The sequence below is a fragment of the Phragmites australis genome, chromosome 5 (genome assembly GCF_958298935.1).
Source record: "Phragmites australis chromosome 5, lpPhrAust1.1, whole genome shotgun sequence".
Classification (NCBI taxonomy): domain Eukaryota; kingdom Viridiplantae; phylum Streptophyta; class Magnoliopsida; order Poales; family Poaceae; genus Phragmites; species Phragmites australis.
The window spans coordinates 28,507,242-28,525,388 of record NC_084925.1 but is presented as its reverse complement, the minus strand read 5'-3'; the positions used below and the strand labels follow the sequence as shown (position 1 = coordinate 28,525,388).

The 18,147-nt window shown below is 48.0% G+C and overlaps 1 protein-coding gene across 1 annotated transcript; it reads left to right on the top strand.

The window, feature by feature from the left end:
• Positions 1–1,056: 1,056 nt before the first annotated feature.
• Positions 1,057–2,033, top strand: LOC133919111 (pentatricopeptide repeat-containing protein At1g09900-like). The gene has a single exon (XM_062363377.1). It carries the CDS (start codon positions 1,388–1,390, stop codon positions 1,700–1,702), a length of 315 nt encoding a protein of 104 aa, XP_062219361.1. The 5' UTR covers positions 1,057–1,387; the 3' UTR covers positions 1,703–2,033.
• Positions 2,034–18,147: the final 16,114 nt, after the last annotated feature.

Sequence of the window (18,147 nt, the reverse complement as noted above, 5' to 3'; positions counted from 1 at the left end):
GTGAAGAATGCTTAGAGGTTGGCAAGCTTAAGTAGGCAGGCCGCATCATTACTACTGGAGAAGAATGCTTATAGGTTGGCAAGCCAAAAGAGTGGTTTGAAATTTCAGGCTCGCAAGATCGCTGGAGAACTTTGCCCTCAAATACTTATTATGTTTAGTGGCCGACTGGTGATAAGAATGACCATATATGCCATTCAACAGATGACGAGTGCATGCAAAACATTATGCAGGTAAATGACCAATTCTGGTCCCAAGCTTTGGGGAACAACATTCACGCAGGCTGACTACTTCAGTTTAATCGGAACGGGTCTGTGATTCCGGTGTGTGCAAATTTATAATCCGATCCAAAGGGAACAGTACAACACAATCCCAAAAAGACAGATCTACATGAACAAATCCTACCAAATCGTCCAAATCGATCGTCCAATCCAAACCTACCCAAATTAACTCATTTTGCTCGGGGGAAAAGGGGGGCATCGCGGAGGGTTACCTCGGGGGCATGGATTCCGGACGGCGATCTAGTGGTGTTGGTCGCCGGAGGGGCGGTAGAGGCGGTTATATGCGGCCTCCCCGACGAGGTAGATCCCGAACGCGACGATAGCGATGCCGAGCCCCGGGGTGGCATTACGCAGCTGGTTCCCCACCAACGGGTGCCTCCGCCACTCGTCCCGCCGCCGGAAAAACTCCCCCGTTGCGTTCAGCCCCTTCCCTCCGCCCGCCATCGCCTCCGCCGCTCTCTCTCTCTCTCTCTCTCTCTTCTCGCTTCTCTTTCTCTCCTTTTTCGAGAGGAATATCTCTCTCTATCTCTCTCTCTGTTCTCACTGTTGGAAGCCACGAGCACAACAACCAAGCCAAGGTTATATACACGGCCCAGCCCGCTGCAACTTGGGCTTACACGGCCCAAACCCTCCTCCACACTGAGCGACCTCGTCGGCTTCGAGTGCTCAGCTCTATCTCATGGCGATGGCGACCTCGTCGGCGCCGCTGCTCCCGAAGCCCGCGCTTCCGGCTGCACCCACTCCTTCCTTCCCCATTCCGAAGACAAGTCCCAGGAGGCAGCCGAGCGGCGCGCCTCGGCGCGGCGGGGGAGCCAACAGGCGCCTGCGTAGTCTTGTCCAGCGCAGGGAGCTCGACGATGCGCTCCGCCTCGTCGAGTCCATATACGGCGGAGGGAAGTGCCCCGCCGTCGTCCCCTGCAATATCCTCATCAAGCGGCTCTGCGCCGGTGGCCGCGTCGCGGACGCGGAGCGCGTGCTCGCGGCGCTTGGGCCCTCCGCCACCATAATCACCTACAACACCATGGTGAACGGGTACTGCCGGGCCGGCTCATCGACGCCATGCCGTTCGCGCCGGTCGGATCGAGGACGCGCGCCGGCTCATCGACGCCATGCCGTTCGCGCCGGACACGTTCACGTTCAACCCGCTCATCCGCGCGCTCTGTGTCCGTGGGCGCGTCCCCGAAGCCCTTGCGGTGTTCGACGATATGATCCACTGGGGATGCTCCCCGAGCGTTGTCACCTACAGCATCCTCCTGGACGCCACCTGCAAGGCGAGCGGCTACAAGCAGGCCATGGCGCTCCTCGACGAGATGCGCGCCAAGTGCTGCGAGCCGGACATCGTCACGTACAATGTCCTCATCAATGCCATGTGCAATGAGGGCAATGTTGGTGAAGCTCTCAAGATCTTGAGCAGCTTGCCGTAGCATGGATGCAAACCTGATGCTGTCACCTATACACCGGTGCTAAACAGTTTGTGCAGCTCTGAGCGGTGGAAGGAGGCTGAGGAGCTCCTGGCCGAGATGGCCAGCAACAAATGTGCCCCAGATGAAGTGACATTCAACACGATAATCACTTCTTTGTGTTAGCAAGGGCTGGTTGATCGCGCAATTAAAGTTGTTGATCGAATGTCAGAGCACGGATGCATCCCAGATGTTGTCACATACAGTACTACTCTTGATGGTTTGTGCAATGGAAGGCATGTCGACGACGCAATTGAATTGTTAAGCAGACAGCAATCCTATGGGTGCAAGCCTGACAAAATTGGACCTGGATCCTCTGCCATAATCACGATTATTGCAGAGAGTTACTGATTGAACAGTGTAATGGGTATGCTGCTACAGTATTCTGCATTAATTATGGTACTGTAGTAAAGTACTGGCGCAACAGTATGTCTATTCACTGTATCGTCGCCTTCTACTGTTCACATGTACTGTAGCATTTTCGTCTAGGTCGCCAGATTTTGATCCGACAGCTGTAAACATCCCATAATGCACATCACTGTTGATCTCTGCAGTGGCTCCTCCATTGCAGAGGATCCCGGAGGGACAAAATTACCTATACTACCGTCATGAAGGGTCTGTGCAGTGTTGAGCGGTGGTGTAGCGAAAAATGATATTATTAGATTATGATGATGATTTTAGTGATTAATAATAATATAGTTATTGTGACTAACATGTTTTTTAAGTATATGTGTTATTAGATCTTATGAATGTAATATATGAAGAAACTATCGTAGCTGGGACAAAGTTTGATTGAATGGGAGAAGTCTCAGGAGATTTGTTCTTACTGGATAGTTCGGTGCAGAAGAGTTTACACTCACCGGAACATTATACCTCGAGACTGTTAGCCTCACCAGAAGGTTCGGCGATCTGTGAGGATGTACAATAGACTATTTCTTGCAAAAAAGAATCCAAGCATAGAAGAATAAAAATGAACACGCTGGAAGGTTCGACGCTTATGTTGTACACACCAGGTGCTTCACACCAGAGTATTTCTTGCAGAAACGTTTTCAAGAGTTGAAGATCGAAGAATACCTTACCGGGTGGTTCGGTGATATGTGCTGTGTACGTCGAAGGTTTACACCGGAGCAATTTACACAGAGAGATTGCATAGGTTTGGATGGTTCAAATGTAGTCACCGGATAGTCCAGTGATGAAAATGAAGTATACACAAGAGTGTTCGGTGTTCACAGAGGTTTTGAGTGGAGGTTCTAACGGCTAATTTCTAACATTGTACTCATCGAATGAACCTGTGTTAATACTATTATCTTCACCGGATCATCCGGTGTTAACAGTTTTTTTGAGCTGTTGAGAAAACGACTAGTTGGTGGGTTTGAGGCTATAAATACTAATTCACTCAATCATTTGAATGTGCTGAAGTCCAGAGAAACATATAGACATTTGAGAAGACATTTAACCCACTAAGGTGCTTAAAGTGATCATATAAGGTAATTAAGCACAAGATTAGAGAGTGATTAGTGCTTATAGGCCTAGAGAGAGTGTTGCTATGTGATTGCTATCTAGAGTGGATCAAAAAGTGATTCTAGTTTATACCAAGTAGTACGTTGGCGTCTTAGAGTCTTGGTGACTCGTCTGTAACTTGAGTCGGAGTTGCTCAAGCTTGTTGACTCTCTGATTTATTGTGGAGTGGTAGCAAGACACGTGTACGAGGACGTGGAGACCCTTGCCTTGGTGGCTCAACTCCAAAGTGATTACGGTGGCAAGTGACCAGAAAAAAGGTTTGTGATGAGATCTTGCCTTGATGATTTGGTGACTTAACCTACTTGAGGCCTTAGCGGCATAAGGGCTATTGTCGGTGTATCAGGAACCGGGGGTCCCTGAGTCTCGAGGCCAGGCCAGCCATCCGCCACGTATCGCCATCCCGCGAGGTCTCTCCCGCGGGGTAAGGAGAGTTCGAGTCCCGGGAGAAGGTGCTCGGGGCCACAGTCTTTGGTTCCCGAGCACCCCAGTTCCCCGATGATCCGTGGAGTCTAAGTACCGGGAAGAAAAGTGCTCGGGCCGATGCCAGGTCATCCCCGAGCACCCTAGTTCCCCGATGACCAGAAGAGCTAAAGTTCCAGGAGAGAGTGCCCGGGGCTGCGAGCAGCAGCCCCCGAGCGTTCGGTTCCCCGAAGGATCGGGCAAGAGTGCTCGGGAGAGAGTGCTCGGGGAGGTGAACAGTACCCCCGAGCACTCGGTTCCCCGACGACTCAGAAAGGCCCCCGAGGGGCCCACCGATGAGGCGTCCACCAGTCAGAGGCCGAAGCCGCATTTAATGAGCATGCGTGGTCTGACACATCCAACTGCTCCCGCCGCAGTGTCAGTCCTTGACATGCTTTGGCAGGGGGGCGTGGGGCTATTAATTGCACGGGTCCCGTCTCGTATCGCCGGTTTCATCGCGAAGATTGCGTTCCATCTGCCGCCCTGCTGTGGTAGAGGAACAAGACAGGGCAGGCACGTCGGGTTGCTCTGCGGCTGCCCGGTGAGCCCCTCTCCATGGCGCCCGTTGCCAGGGCGTCCGCAGTGACAGGTGACCGGGCGGGCGGCATTTTTTCCACCCTCCGGTCACTTCGCCCAGAGAAATGATGACGCCTTTCCCAGTGAAGGCGCCTTGGAACTTGTGCCCCCCTCCTTCCCATTCGGGGCATGCGTAGCCGGCAAGTGCTTAAAAGAGCCGGCAACACAGAAGCAAAGGGAGGAGCTGGAGGCTGGACACGAGTTGACTCACGAAGAAGACCAACCCCACGACGAACCAAGCCAACCGACGGCGACCTTGTGAGCAAGTTTGAGCATAGCTCCAGCCGAAGAACAAGGGGCCTCAAGCTCTTAATTAGATCATATTTCTTGTAACCAGCTACATCCTTGGGGAATCTTCCTCAGGGACAGTTATTGCATCCATACAGGAGTAGGGTGTTACGCCCCCATGCGGCCCGAACCTGTCCAAACTCCGGTGCATTTACTTCTTTCTGCACTAGGTCGTCCCCCACCACCGGCCGTTGCATTTACTCTCATTCACTTCTCGGACGAACTTATTCAGGATCATCCCCTCGGTCGAATCTCTAAAAAGGGGTCTCTCGGGATCCCTGCGACAGGAGTTAAACCTCCGACAGCTATGATCGGGTATCAATCGAGAGCATATCTTTGGTGGAGCTCTAACGTGGACTAGGGGTGATATTTATACTATTGATACCACGAGATAAAAATTCTTGTGCCGAGTTTGCTCTCTCTACCTTATTTACGTTTCTGTATTTACATTTTTGCAATCTACCTTTGTGCATTTATTTTTCTAAGTAGTTTGCTAGGATTAACTACAGGTTGCAAACCTTTTGAGCAGTAGAATCGACATACTAGATAAATCTTGAGCATATTTTGATATAAATTGATATAAATTTATCTTGTAAAGTTTTTAGAGCCGGTTAATTTTTTAAGTATCCTAATTCATTCTCTATTAGGGCGTCACTGATCACTTCAGATGGTGGATGTCGAGGAGCTCTTAGCTGAGATGGCTAGCAGCGATTGCCCCCCTGATGAAGTGACATTCAACACAACAATCACTTCTCTATGTCAGAAACGGTTGGTTAATTGTGCAATCAAAGTTGTTGAACAAATGTCAGAGCATGATGCATCCCTGATATCTTCACATACAATTGCATTATCAATGGTTTGTGCAACGGAAGGTGTGTTGATGATGCCATGAAACTGTTGAACAGTCTGCAGTCCTGTAGGTGCAACCCAGATCTACTTACCTATAACACTGTATTGAAGGGCCTGTGTAGTGTTGAGGGGAGGGACGATGCTGGGCACCTCATGGCCGAGATGATTCATAGGGATTGTCCCCCAGACGAAGTTACGTTCAACACAGTAATCACTTCTTTATGCCAGAAAGGATTGCTTTTGCAAGCAATTAAAATTCTGAAAACAATGCCAGGGAAAGGTTCCATTCCCAACTCGACCTCCTACAAGATAGTTGTTGATGATGAGCTTTTGAAGTCTCGAAAAACCTAGGGAGTCGTTGAGCTGTTGAGTGGCACGGCAAATGGCTGTACTCCGGATTTGGTTACTTACAACACAGTAATCGCTAGTATATCCAAGTCTTGCAAAACGGGGGAAGCTCTTGATTTATTGCATGTGATGGTATCTTAGGGCCTTCGTCCAGATACAACTACTTACCAATCTTTAGCTTATGGGCTCTCCAGAGAAGATGGAATGGACAGGGCTATCAGAATGCTCTGTCGAGTGCAGGATATGGGCTTATCACCTGACACTATGGTCTATAATGCTATACTGCTCGGTCTTTGTAAAAATTGGAGAACGGACCTTGCTATTGATTGCTTTGCCTATATGGTTTCCAATGGCTGCATGCCTGATGAATCAACGTTCATTATTCTTGTTGAAGGTCTCGCTTATCATGGTTTTCTGGATTAGGCAAAAGAACTGCTAGGCGACTTGTGTTCTCGAGGAGTTTTAGATAAGAGCTTGATTGAGGAACAAAGCCACTATTCTTAGACTGAATATGCATGTTTATCGTGCTGTGGTGACGTTGGGTAATGCATTTGCTTAGGGTCTCATTGGTTGCGCACTTGAGAGCAACCCGATTCGACGGATGCGTATAAGATATATTTGGTTACTCGTATGAGTTTTTTAAGCTGCAATGTATATTCTGGATAAATAGAAGCAGGTTGAGCGGATACAGTGACTCTAAAAAGAAAAGTATTTGGTTGTCTGCATGGACGGATGCAATGATCCTGCACATACAGATGCAATGACTATATGAAGGTGTTTGGTTACCTGTATGAGCAGATGCAATTACCCTGTACATGAGATTAACGAGTTGGCTTGCTGCAGCACTGTAGCAAATGCAATGCATCCACCGGGCTAGACTCCATAGAGAAGCTCGATTTGGGCGTATTCACCGGGCTAGACCCCAACCGTATAATTACATTCACAGATGCAGAGAGGAACAGTATATGTAGGCAACCAAACAATCTTCTCCGTGGGAATATACACAGGCAGAGCCAGGATGCCCGTGATGCGGGCAACCAAACACATAATCTCAGGGGAAGCGTGCTTGGTTGCCCGCATGCACTGCTTTAGCCTAGCCCGACGGATGCAGACGGGCTCACTTGTCAGTACCACAAAATCATCTTTATACGAGCAACCAATCATAGTCTCAACTCTTGCATGTGTTCATACGGCCTTAGATTCGTCCAACCAAACAGAAACTCAGCTCAGTCTATTCAGACAGATATAACTAACAAAATAGTCTTCTTTTAAATAAATGACTTCGCTCAGCCTGCATATACGGTCCAAACATGCAACACACATACAGGCAATCAATCACACCCTTACAATAGCGCAATGCTTGCTTTGTGTTGATAACAAGATTTAGCATCTATAGTGGTCATTGCATTGATCAGTACCTTCGACCAGATAAACAGTACCCCGACCAGATGAACAATACCTTTGACCAGATGAACAATACCTCCGACCAGTGAACAGTAACCATGACCAAGTGATATGGACAGATGTTCGAATCGAAACGTAGTCGAATCGAAGAAGGCCGAACTGCAATAAAGGATACTCAGGTAGATATATGAGAATTTACGTGGTTGAATAGGAACTGTATGTTAGTTATAGAAAGTTTGGACTCATATGTTATAACCGAATCATATATATATATATAAGTCTTGTTCGGTTTAAATTATGAGTCCTGATCTTTTATGGTTAAGACCTACCGCCCTTTAAATATGAGAGGGTCATGGTCAATTGAAAAAAATAAAACAATCGATCAAATACTAATATGCATCAACTATTTTTCAATGTAGCTCATGTAGTCTTGTTCCTCATTCTTCCTCCTTCTGCTGCTACACGTTCTTGATTTCAACGACCAAGGATAAGCCGTCGGCTGACTGTGCTCTGACTGGGTTTCCCAGGTGCTGCTCGTTGGGTTAGTTATCTTTTACCGGTTTGCTCGTAAATTGGTCGCTCGTTGCCGTGAAATTGCAATATTATCTCCGTTGTTGAACGCCCTATGTGTGGTGCTACGGATTGCACACGAGGTGCTCAATATTTGGGTGGCAACTTTTCACGTCAACACTTTGGATACTTAGAAGTCATGATGAATTGTGCATACTTCTGTAAAGTTGGTATGTTTCTCCTTACTTACCCATATACACTGTGTAGTTTAGCTTCAAATTTTTCATGGACAAAGTTGGTCTCCATCTTTCACCTTTCACACTGCCATCCAATATGCTGCCCTGTTTACCGATGATTGTTCAAAGTTTTGTCCTGATTGGCTGATTCAGTCCTAAACTTAATTTTGACTGTTAATTTAACTGTTTCACTTTTTTTTTGTTTTCTTTCAACTACTGCTTTCAGCAATTAGGCACATATTTCATTAGTGATTTGTCCTAGAAAATCTGATGTTCCTTTTGCCTTACCTGTGTCTAGTAGAAGTGTTCAGGCTCCAGAGACCAGACATTCGTTTGCTGCAGGAATGTTCAGAGATAAAACTTTTGTGTGATGTACTCATGGTGTGTAGGTGAAAGTTGTGCTTCGCAGCTCCTGTGATACAAGCAAATGTCAAGATTGTCTCCCCCCCCCCCCCCCTCTTAAACCGCTAGGCAGTTTACTGTGCTGCTACTTTCTGCCTGTATGGTTAATTGCTACCTCCTGCTACTTTATTTGAGCTTGTACGCACGGGCTTACAAGTGTTAAAAAAAGCCTAAAGGCTTTGCATGAATTTTAGTATTCTGTCATGGAAGTGATATGCCTCCACGATGAATATTATTTGCTAACCATTTTTATCCGCTTGAACAATCGTGAAGTCACCTCACATTTCACAATGTAAGTCCTGTTTCAAGACCCTAGTGAGGGTCTGGACGCAGCCGAGAATACTTCGGGATGAAAATGGTCGGGAAACTCTCTAATCATTTTTATTTTCATATTTTTTTTAAAATGAAATCGAAAGTAGATGCGAACTCGGGAATATCGGGATATCGAAAATGAACCAATCTAAACAATTCAAATCGGGAAAGCGGATCCGTAGAATCATGACTTCAAGCATTGATGCACATATAATTAATTCACACTAACAAAAGTAATTCATACTGTAGATAAATAGACCACGTAATGATATAAATCTCAATTGAAAAACAGTCACATGCCGTAACTCGAATACTTGACACAACACACAGTTACTGAGTCACAAATAGATACAGTTACACACTATCGAGGGTTAATCTCTGATAATAATTCCAGGGTATACCGATCGAGGGGCGCGTGAACAACGTCTGTTGTGTATGTGTGTATGATGAACTTAAGAACACATAAATTATCCAGGTTCAGATCTCCCAAGAATAACAGTCCTGCGTCCTATATATTTGGTTATGAGTTTTTCAACTGGTTACAGACCAGTCTCTCAGACTTATCGTTCCTTGTCCCACTACCAATCAAGTCCTCCTCTCTTTATATACTAGAGAGAAGTAGAACTTACAAGTGAGCTCCGTTTAGCAGACCAATGTCTGACTAGATATTCTACTCTTGGATCATCATTATGGAGAACTGGGTGATCCCAACTTGCTTTGAGAGCTGTGTGTGCCTATCCCATCTGTGAAACGCCTCCATTTGTGGACTCCAGACGCCGGCCTATCCCATCGTCATGTGCTACCAGATCGTCTGTCAAACCGCTCGTCCCTGTGCTCCGTAAGTCTACCTGCAAAATCACACGCTTGCCTGGTCGTCCTACAAACCCTGTCCTGAGAGGAGCTCCCGTGTCAATCACTTGTCCATCGTGCGGTGCCACGTTGGTCCGTAATGTCTCATCCCGTAGCATTAAATGCTACGGGATGGGGCAATGCCAAACTGCACCGGCCATGACTCTGTTCACCGTATGAGGTGTCTAGGGAAGAAAAACACTTGACTAGACAACAATAAATGTGATTAGACAGGTTAAGTAAGGACTGACCATGCGACCAGCAAGGACTGGTCACTGGATCACACAATATCTCAAGGAGACTGGTTGCGGGATCGCATAATATCGCAAGCAGGCTGGTCGCGCAAGCCTTGCCCTGGTCGTGCGAGTCTCCACCTAGTCACACAATGGGCCACGGGTTAGGAAATATCTCCTGTCTGCTGCCATATGCCTCATGGGTCCCATCAGCCAGAATGCCCCCTCACCCAATACTCTGATATTAGCCCCTAAGCTTCCCTGTGGCCATGGTCAGGTCTGATCGTACCATTTGGGCCCCGAGGAAACATAGTCCCCCAGAGAGTGGTCGTCAACACCATTAGCTTTCAGAGTTTGACTCTGAACTTCATGTAATGTGGGGAGGTTAAGTGTCCTGAGAGAGAGACATTGATTGCCGCCGGGCCCAAAAGACTTTCGGTTCCCCATGTGCGCCCTCTTGGATTTTGAGCGGTTCTGATGTTGCACCAGTTGAGGTTCCTCAGTACTCCCGATGGTGAGGTGTCATGACGAGATGTGTATAAAAAACTAAGGTGTTAGCGCCCAGACGCTGTCACGCATGCACGAGTTTGATCGGGGCATGGCCATGAGCCCCTCGGGGTAGTAAATGAAAGGATCGGGGACATTCTCTACGGTGATTCCGCCTTCCATCCCAGGCGTGAATCAATGGTTGGCCAGGCTATAAAAGTAGGAGTTTACCCAGCTGGCCATCCATCGAGGTTTTTCGCAAGGCAAGAAGGTAACTCTTTTGTGGATCATGGTGTGCTCCCATTTTTCGTCGGGAAGGTCGATGATTTTGGAGGATTTAGAAAGGGTCTGCTTGCTGTGGTGCTCTCGAGGGCAGACAATCTCAAGGTTCTGCTTGCAGAGTTGGAACCGGCCATCATCGTGCTTCCCTCACTACAGAGAGGGTTTCTCCCTGCCGCTCCCACTCGATCTCCGGCCCGAGTGGTTGCTCCGGTCAAGGTTATCGACATCTTTGACGACGAGGAGGAGATCGACTGGGACCTTCTGAAGAAGGAGACCGACAAAGAGGAGAAGGCAGAGGAGGAGTAAAAGGATGGTCAACGAGTTCACCTGTGTCGATCAGTGGCTCCAGCAGGGTCTTCGCACCAGCTACCCTCCTCGACCCCTATGCGGGCCGTCATTCGATTCCCGGGGCGACCAGCCGTCGCCCTAAGAAAGAGTATAGAGGTTCCTCGTCTTGTTCAAGGGCAAGTAGGGGTCTGCATACTTCTGAACTCTTGGAGGTGGTGGATCTTCACTACTTGTAAGAGTTAGGTGGATCCTTTCTGTCCACCTTGCGCTAGCCACACGATTCAAGAGGGAAAGAAAAAATATGTAATAGGATAGTTACTTCAATCTTGTTTTTGAATGAAAATGCTAGGGTCTTATGATGTATGCCCTTGTTCCAGCCCTTTCTGAAAGCCTCACTGATGGCCGGAAGGCCACGCAGGAGTCTCGCGGTTTTTGGACCGTCTGGTCTGAACCACTATTCGGAGTGTTCAGAGAGCTTTCCTAGTGTTGTCACAGCGAGTAGGCTCTGATTGTTTGACCCTGCTCGTTAGTTAGGCTTTCAAAGCACATGACATCTCTTAGCATGACAAGTCCCTCAATGGTGACCAACGCCCGACTCGAGCATAGACTTATGACCTTATGGTCATTATCCCGAGTCGTTCGTACCTTTGATATTGTGCAAGCAGTGATCCCACATTGTTCTAGAGCTCATGGACATCTAGTCGTTTTAACTTCCTGGTCACCAAGTCCCGTAGTGGTCATCGAGCATTGTTATGTGCTATGGTCGGAGAGCCAATCTGGCGGGGGTCCGACGTTGGTCGTGAAATCCTGCAAAACAGAGAGTCTGGTCTTTTAACTTAAAAACTTACAAGTCATATTCCACGCTCGTCTGGAAGGTTATGCACAATAGAGAAACAGGCCCGTCTCCGAGCAACCCTACACATAGAACTTGTGCAATAGGGTGATATTTCAGGAGTTGTGTAATTCACGGTCATCCTCCAAGGCTAGCTTGACTGCACCTTGGGTGATATCAACTACTTTGTTGGGCCCTTCCCACTTAGGGGAGAGTTTATTCCGACCGGCCTTATTTTGAATTTGCCTAAGGACGAGGTCGCTTACAACCAGTCTCCACTCCCGCACCTTGCGGTTGTGATAGCGTAGAAGATTTTGCTTATATTAGGCAGCTCAAATTAGAGCACGCTCATGGAACTCTTCGATCATAAACTGATGAAAAACTTGGGTTTTGATCCCTTGTAGTATCATCCTATTTGCCCTTTCGACATGTATGTTGCTCTGTGGGTGTGCCACCGGCGCATAGCAAACCTTGGTCCCGATCTCTTCACAGTAGTCCTAGAAAGAACTACTAGAGAACTGAATCCAGTTGTCCGTAATTTGGACTGTCAAACCGCACTATCAACCTCTGTATGAACTTAATCGCTGCTGTGGCGGTGATCTTCTTGACGGGCTTAGCCTCTATCCACTTGGTGATTTGTTGATTGTCACGTACAGGAATTCAAAACTGCATGGAGCTTTGGGGAATGGTCCCACGATATCGAGCCCCCAGATAGCGAAAGGACAAGAGAGTGGTATAGTTTGCAGTGCTTAAGTTGGTAGATTGGTTTGTTGGCCATGATACTGGCATGACTCGCACCATTTCACTAGCTCGCAAGCATCCTAGAGGGCAATGGACCAATAAAATCCTTGCCGGAACGCTTTTCTAACCAGAGTGCGATACGAAGCGTGGCTACCACAGATGCCTCCGTGGATATCAGAGAGCACTGTGCTCCCCTCTTCCTAAGTGATGCATTTTAGTAAAAGGCCATTGCTCTCCCGGTAGTAAAGGCGTCCCTCTACCACGGAGTATCTATGGGCTTACCGCCAAACCTTTTCCGCTAACACATCATCGTTAGGGATTGCTTGATTTTGAAGGTAGTTCAAGATCTGATCCATCCAGGTTGTACCCGAATCAAGCAGGGTGACCACATTATGGCCATTTGAGGTAGACATCATCGAAGGAGGCATTGCCTCCAAAGGTGTTACCTCTTGTACTACGTTTCCAAGCAGAGAATCCCTTTCACCTTGGCTCAAGACAATGGTGGATGGTCGTGTGAGTCTTTATTCAAAGATTCCGACTGGGGTAGGTTTGTTAGAAGAAGTTAGACGGACCAGCTCATCGGCTAGTAAGTTGTCCTTGCGAGGGATGTGCTTGACTTTGAAACCAAAAAAACATTGCTCCAGTCTTCTCACTTCGACGAGGTATGCCGCCATTGTCAGATCAGATCACTGGAACTCCTTATGCACTTGGTTAACTACCAGTAGCGAGTCCCCTATCGCTAATAGGCATTTAATCCTAAGTGCGGAGCCTGCTCGCATTCCAAACAAGAGGCCCTCGTATTCCGCAATATTGTTAGTGACTTAAAAATATAATTGAACTACATACCTGAGGATGTCGCTGAATGAGGTCAGGACCACTCCAGGCTCTGCTCTGTTGATGTATAGAGTAGGGGGGTCCCCTATTCTGAGGGCCCACATAGGCTAATATCTACTTGGCAGACGATTCTTTCCTGAACAAGGGTCTCACAGCGCGACCAGTCTGCATCTTCACGACCAGGATCCTTACCACATAAGGGATTCCACTGAAGTGGGACAGGTACTCATCAGACCAGTCTATTCTCATTAAATGCATTTCACTCAAGTGTTTTCCTTCCCTAGGCACTCCTTCCAAGCGGACAGGCCGTAGCCGGCGTAGTGGTGCCATGCCTCGTCCTATAGCATTAAATGTTATGGGACGGGCTTGTAGGTGTGTCATATTGCTTTACAGGCATGCGTGAGATTGGAGGTGGGACATGGCATACCTGCTTACTGAGGTGGCGTAGGCGTGGAGGTGTCCAGCGGATGGGATGGACTCGATTGCTTCATTGGAACAAAAAGGGGCACGTGCGCTGGCCATTTTAAATAGTCAAGGGGTGGGAGGTTTGGCTAAGGTATAGGTCAATAGAAAAGGGTCCACTTGTAAGTTCTCCTTCTCTCTAGTATACGAAGAGATGAGGATCCAGTTTGTAAAAGGGTGACGAAGAACGGTAAGTCTGAGAGACTGATCTGTAACCAGTTGAAAAACACTCATAACCAAATACAAAGGACATAGGTTGTTATCCTTCGGGAGGCCTGAACGTAGATAACTCCTATAAGACCCCAACTCGGGATCTCCTGTGCCACCCGTATCAGTCCCTGGATCAAGTAGTTGATACGCACAATACAATAGTTGTAGTATCACATACAAACTTCATATGTAATTACTAAGGTTCTATCGAATATCTAACTATGGGGTATATGCGCATAAGGAGTATATCATACACAGACAAGATATGTACAACACATATTAGGCAGCTCTAGATATTACGGAACCGAATCAGCGGTTCCTGATACACCCAGAATCAAAGAAGTACATACTAGAAAGGTTTAGATTGGTTACCCAAGTCTTAATGATTAGTATCCAAAATAGATCTATCTACTTAGACGTCAAGGAAGAGAACTCCCTATCGACTACGGCGGGATAGGAATCGGTACCTCACCCCTATATAAGGCGGAAAGGCTGGGGGGGGGGGAGGGGAGGAGAGAGAGGCAATCAAGACCCTGGTAGAGGAGCTACCCGGCAACTTTAGCCCTTGGTTAGATTAGATCCGATCTAGTCCTTGTAATAGTCTTAGCCACGTTGCTTGTACTCGAGATCATCAATATATAGCAGTAGCACCCCCACAGGACATATGATATTACTCCAATCGGAGACCCGAACCTATATACATCGTGTGTCTTGTCTCGTGATTAATCCCTGCACTCAAAGGTACCCAGTCAATTTATGGACATATTGTCGGGAACTAATCTTCAACAACTAGCGCATCAGGTAGGGGCCTTCTTCTGTTTTGTAGGATTTATCATGCATCGGGCTCACTTTTACGTCAGATTCTCTGACACCGGCTTCTACGACCACTTCAAGTCGACAGCGGACATCTTCGAGTCCCCTCCCGTCGACTCTGAGATCATCTTCAGAACTATGGTTTTCCATTGGGACGATCAAGGTGGACTGATCCACACCGGTACCCTCGAGTCCAGACCATTGGATGCATACCGCAAGGTGGGACACCTCGAGTGTGATCCCGCGGAGCCTAATGTTCTCCACTGCATGGACACCGACAGTGACGAGGGTGGAGATAGTGACTCCAACACTAGCCAAAACAGTCGAACAGATCGATTCGTGTTTATGTCCAGAGGCGACAACTCCCCATCGGCTGACCCAATGGTGGTGGATCCAAACGCCGTGGTCGACAACAGCACGAAAATTCTTGAAGATCCGGCGACAGCTGTCGCTGCCAACGGTACTGGCGCTGAGTTACCACCCGAGACATCTGCAACTGGAGCCTTACGTGCACCTAACACGACCGTCCACCAGCAGACCACAGGAAGGCAGATGCCTCCTGGCCTTTCCCGACAACTTCTGGTGGGTGTGTCTCCGCCTGTGATAGCCCAAGGCTCAAGGGACAAGCTCCCTCCGAACAGTCACCATGAGGCTTCATCGGTTCGACCGCAACCGAGCTTCGGTAGCGACGTATTCAGTACTCCAAACGCTAGCATGCAAGGAGCTCATCTGATTATCAGATCCCTTCCAGAATTGGATCCGACAAATTCACTAACTCTTATGGTCAATCAAGTCAAGATCCTACTCGATGCGGCTCAGATTCAAGTTGCTCGAGCAAACCCGCAACTCCAGCCTCCCAGTCAGTACTGTCCCGGCTCAAGGAGCCATGGGCAGGAACGCTCTTGAGTAGAGGAATCTCTGATGGGAAGCTCAGATGGTTGAGCCCGAACATGACATTGTGGGCTAAACTGTAGCTGCCCTATCCATAGGCGCAGAAATCAGGAAGACCTCAGGAACCGTATTCCTCACAACGGGCATGATCTACGTATGGCGATCAAAAACCACCGTGAGGAACACCGTGAAGATGATCGTCGCTACTATGACCGCAGATGTACAGGATGAGATGGTCGACATGACTCCCCTGCTCAAAAAGACAGGCGTGACAGTCCGCCACCACATCCTCTGGAAGAGTTCGACGGGAGTTGTGAGGCATTCGTATGTGAACTTCGGTCAATTCGATGGCCTGAGAAGTTCAAAGCGGGTTTGATCCAGAATTACAACGGAAAGATCAATCCCAATGAGTAGTTGTAGATCTACACCACTGTCATTCGAGCAGTCGGTGGTGACAATCGAGTAATGGCCAACTAACTATTAACTGCTCTTGATGGACCCACAAGGACCTGGTTGATAAACTTGCCGCTAACTCGATTCGTTCGTGGGCAGAACTTAAGGCTTGGTTCATAGACAATTTCGAAGGCACATTCGAGTGCCCAAGAACAAAGAACGACCTCCACCAGCTGCACCAAGGCGACGACGAATCCCTTTGAGATTTCATCCGTCGGTTTAGTGACAAGCGTAACACGATCCTGGACATCTCCGATGAGTAGGTAATCATCGCCTTCAAACAAGGTGTTCAGGACACGGATTTGCGTCAAAATATGGCTACTCGAAAGATCCGTAAGGTCAAAGAGCTTTTCGAGTTGGCCGATAAGTGCGCAAAACAAGTGGAAGCTTTGGTGCACACTAAAAACCTTCAATCTGGCAAGGACAAACCCGAGTCCTCGAAGAGCGGAGGAAAGAAGAACAAATCGGTGACAAGCGCAAGGGTCCCGATACGACTATAGCCGCGGTCGACAGGAGCAAATCGCACAACACTGGGACAACAAAGGCCTCAGTCAAGGTGGCAGAAAGTGGTGTCCCATCCATCGGAGCAACCAGCATGACTTCAACGAGTGCTATGTGTTCAAGAAGAAACTTGATGAAAAGATCAAGGCAAATACTGAGCGTGGTAATAAGCAGGCTAAACCAAACGTTGAGGGTGACGAGCCCCAATTCCACGAGGCTGACCACAGCTTAGCATACATCTTCGGAGGATCCGCCACGTATGAGTCCAAAAGGTAGTACAAGGCGGTCGAACGAGAAGTCAACCTGGCTCTAACTGGGCCCACTCGGTATCTCAAGTGGTTGGAACATCCGATTACCTTTGATCAAACCTACCATCCGACCGCGGTACCACATCTTGGTCAATACCCGGTCATGGTTCAACCGACCATACTCAACATCAAAGTTTCCAGAACTTTGGTCGATGATGGTAGTTTACTCAACCTCATCTTCTCCAAAACCTTGGACAAGATGTGAATTCAGAGAGCAGAGCATAGGACAGGATTCTAGCCTTTCCACGGCATAACTCCCAACTCATCGACAATGCCTTTCGGCTAAATCAAGCTACCTGTCACATTTGGCACGCCCGACAACTTCCATACAGAAAAGCCGACCTTCGATGTCACGAACTTCGAGACGGCGTACAATGTGATCCTGGACCGCCCAATGTTGGACAAGTTTATGGCGGTGGTTCACTATGCCTACCAAACACTCAAGATCCCAGGACTCAATGGGGCCATTATAGTTAAAGGAGATCAGCGTGCAGCAGTCAAATGCAACAAGCAAAGCCTGGATATGGTCGAACATTTCAGTCGAGCGGCCACCACTCCTAAGGACGAAAATTCTAAGCGTCAAAGGCACCAAGGTGTCATCGATGTCAAAGATTCCAGGCTCGTAAGTCTTGCTGGCACTTCTAAATCCGACGATGCTAAAGGCAAGACCAACGATGGCGCCAGTAACAAAAAGACCGATGGCTGCGTTAAGGCAGTGCCCCTCAACCCGTCTAAACCATCCAAGACGGTTAAGGTTGGGGCTAATCTTGACCCCAAATAGAAACTCGAGCTCATCACCTTCCTCCAGGCAGACTAAGACGTGTTTGCATGGCAACCTCCGATATGCCTGGGGTCCCCCGGGAGGTAATCGAGCATCGACTAGCTGTTAAACCCGACACCAAACTTGTGGTGCAGAAGCAGCGAAGATTTGTGGAAGATAAGAAGCAGGCCATCCAGGAGGAGGTCGATAAGCTCCTAAAGGCGGGCTTCATTCAAGAAGTGTGTCATCCTACTTGGATCGTAAATCCCGTTCTCGTCAAGAAAGCCAATGGCAGATGGAGAATGCGCTTTGACTTCGCTGACCTCAACTAGGCTTATCCCAAGGATCCTTTTTATCTCCCACGCATCGACCAGATCATCGACTCTACGGCAGGCTGCGAGTTGCTATGATTTCTAGATGCCTATTCAGGGTATCACCAAATTAGCATGGGATTAGAGGATGAGGAGAAAATGGCTTTTACTACTCTCTTCGGTGTATTTTGCTATGTAAAGATGCCTTTCGGTTTAAAAAACGCTGGTGCTACGTATCAAGGGTGTATTC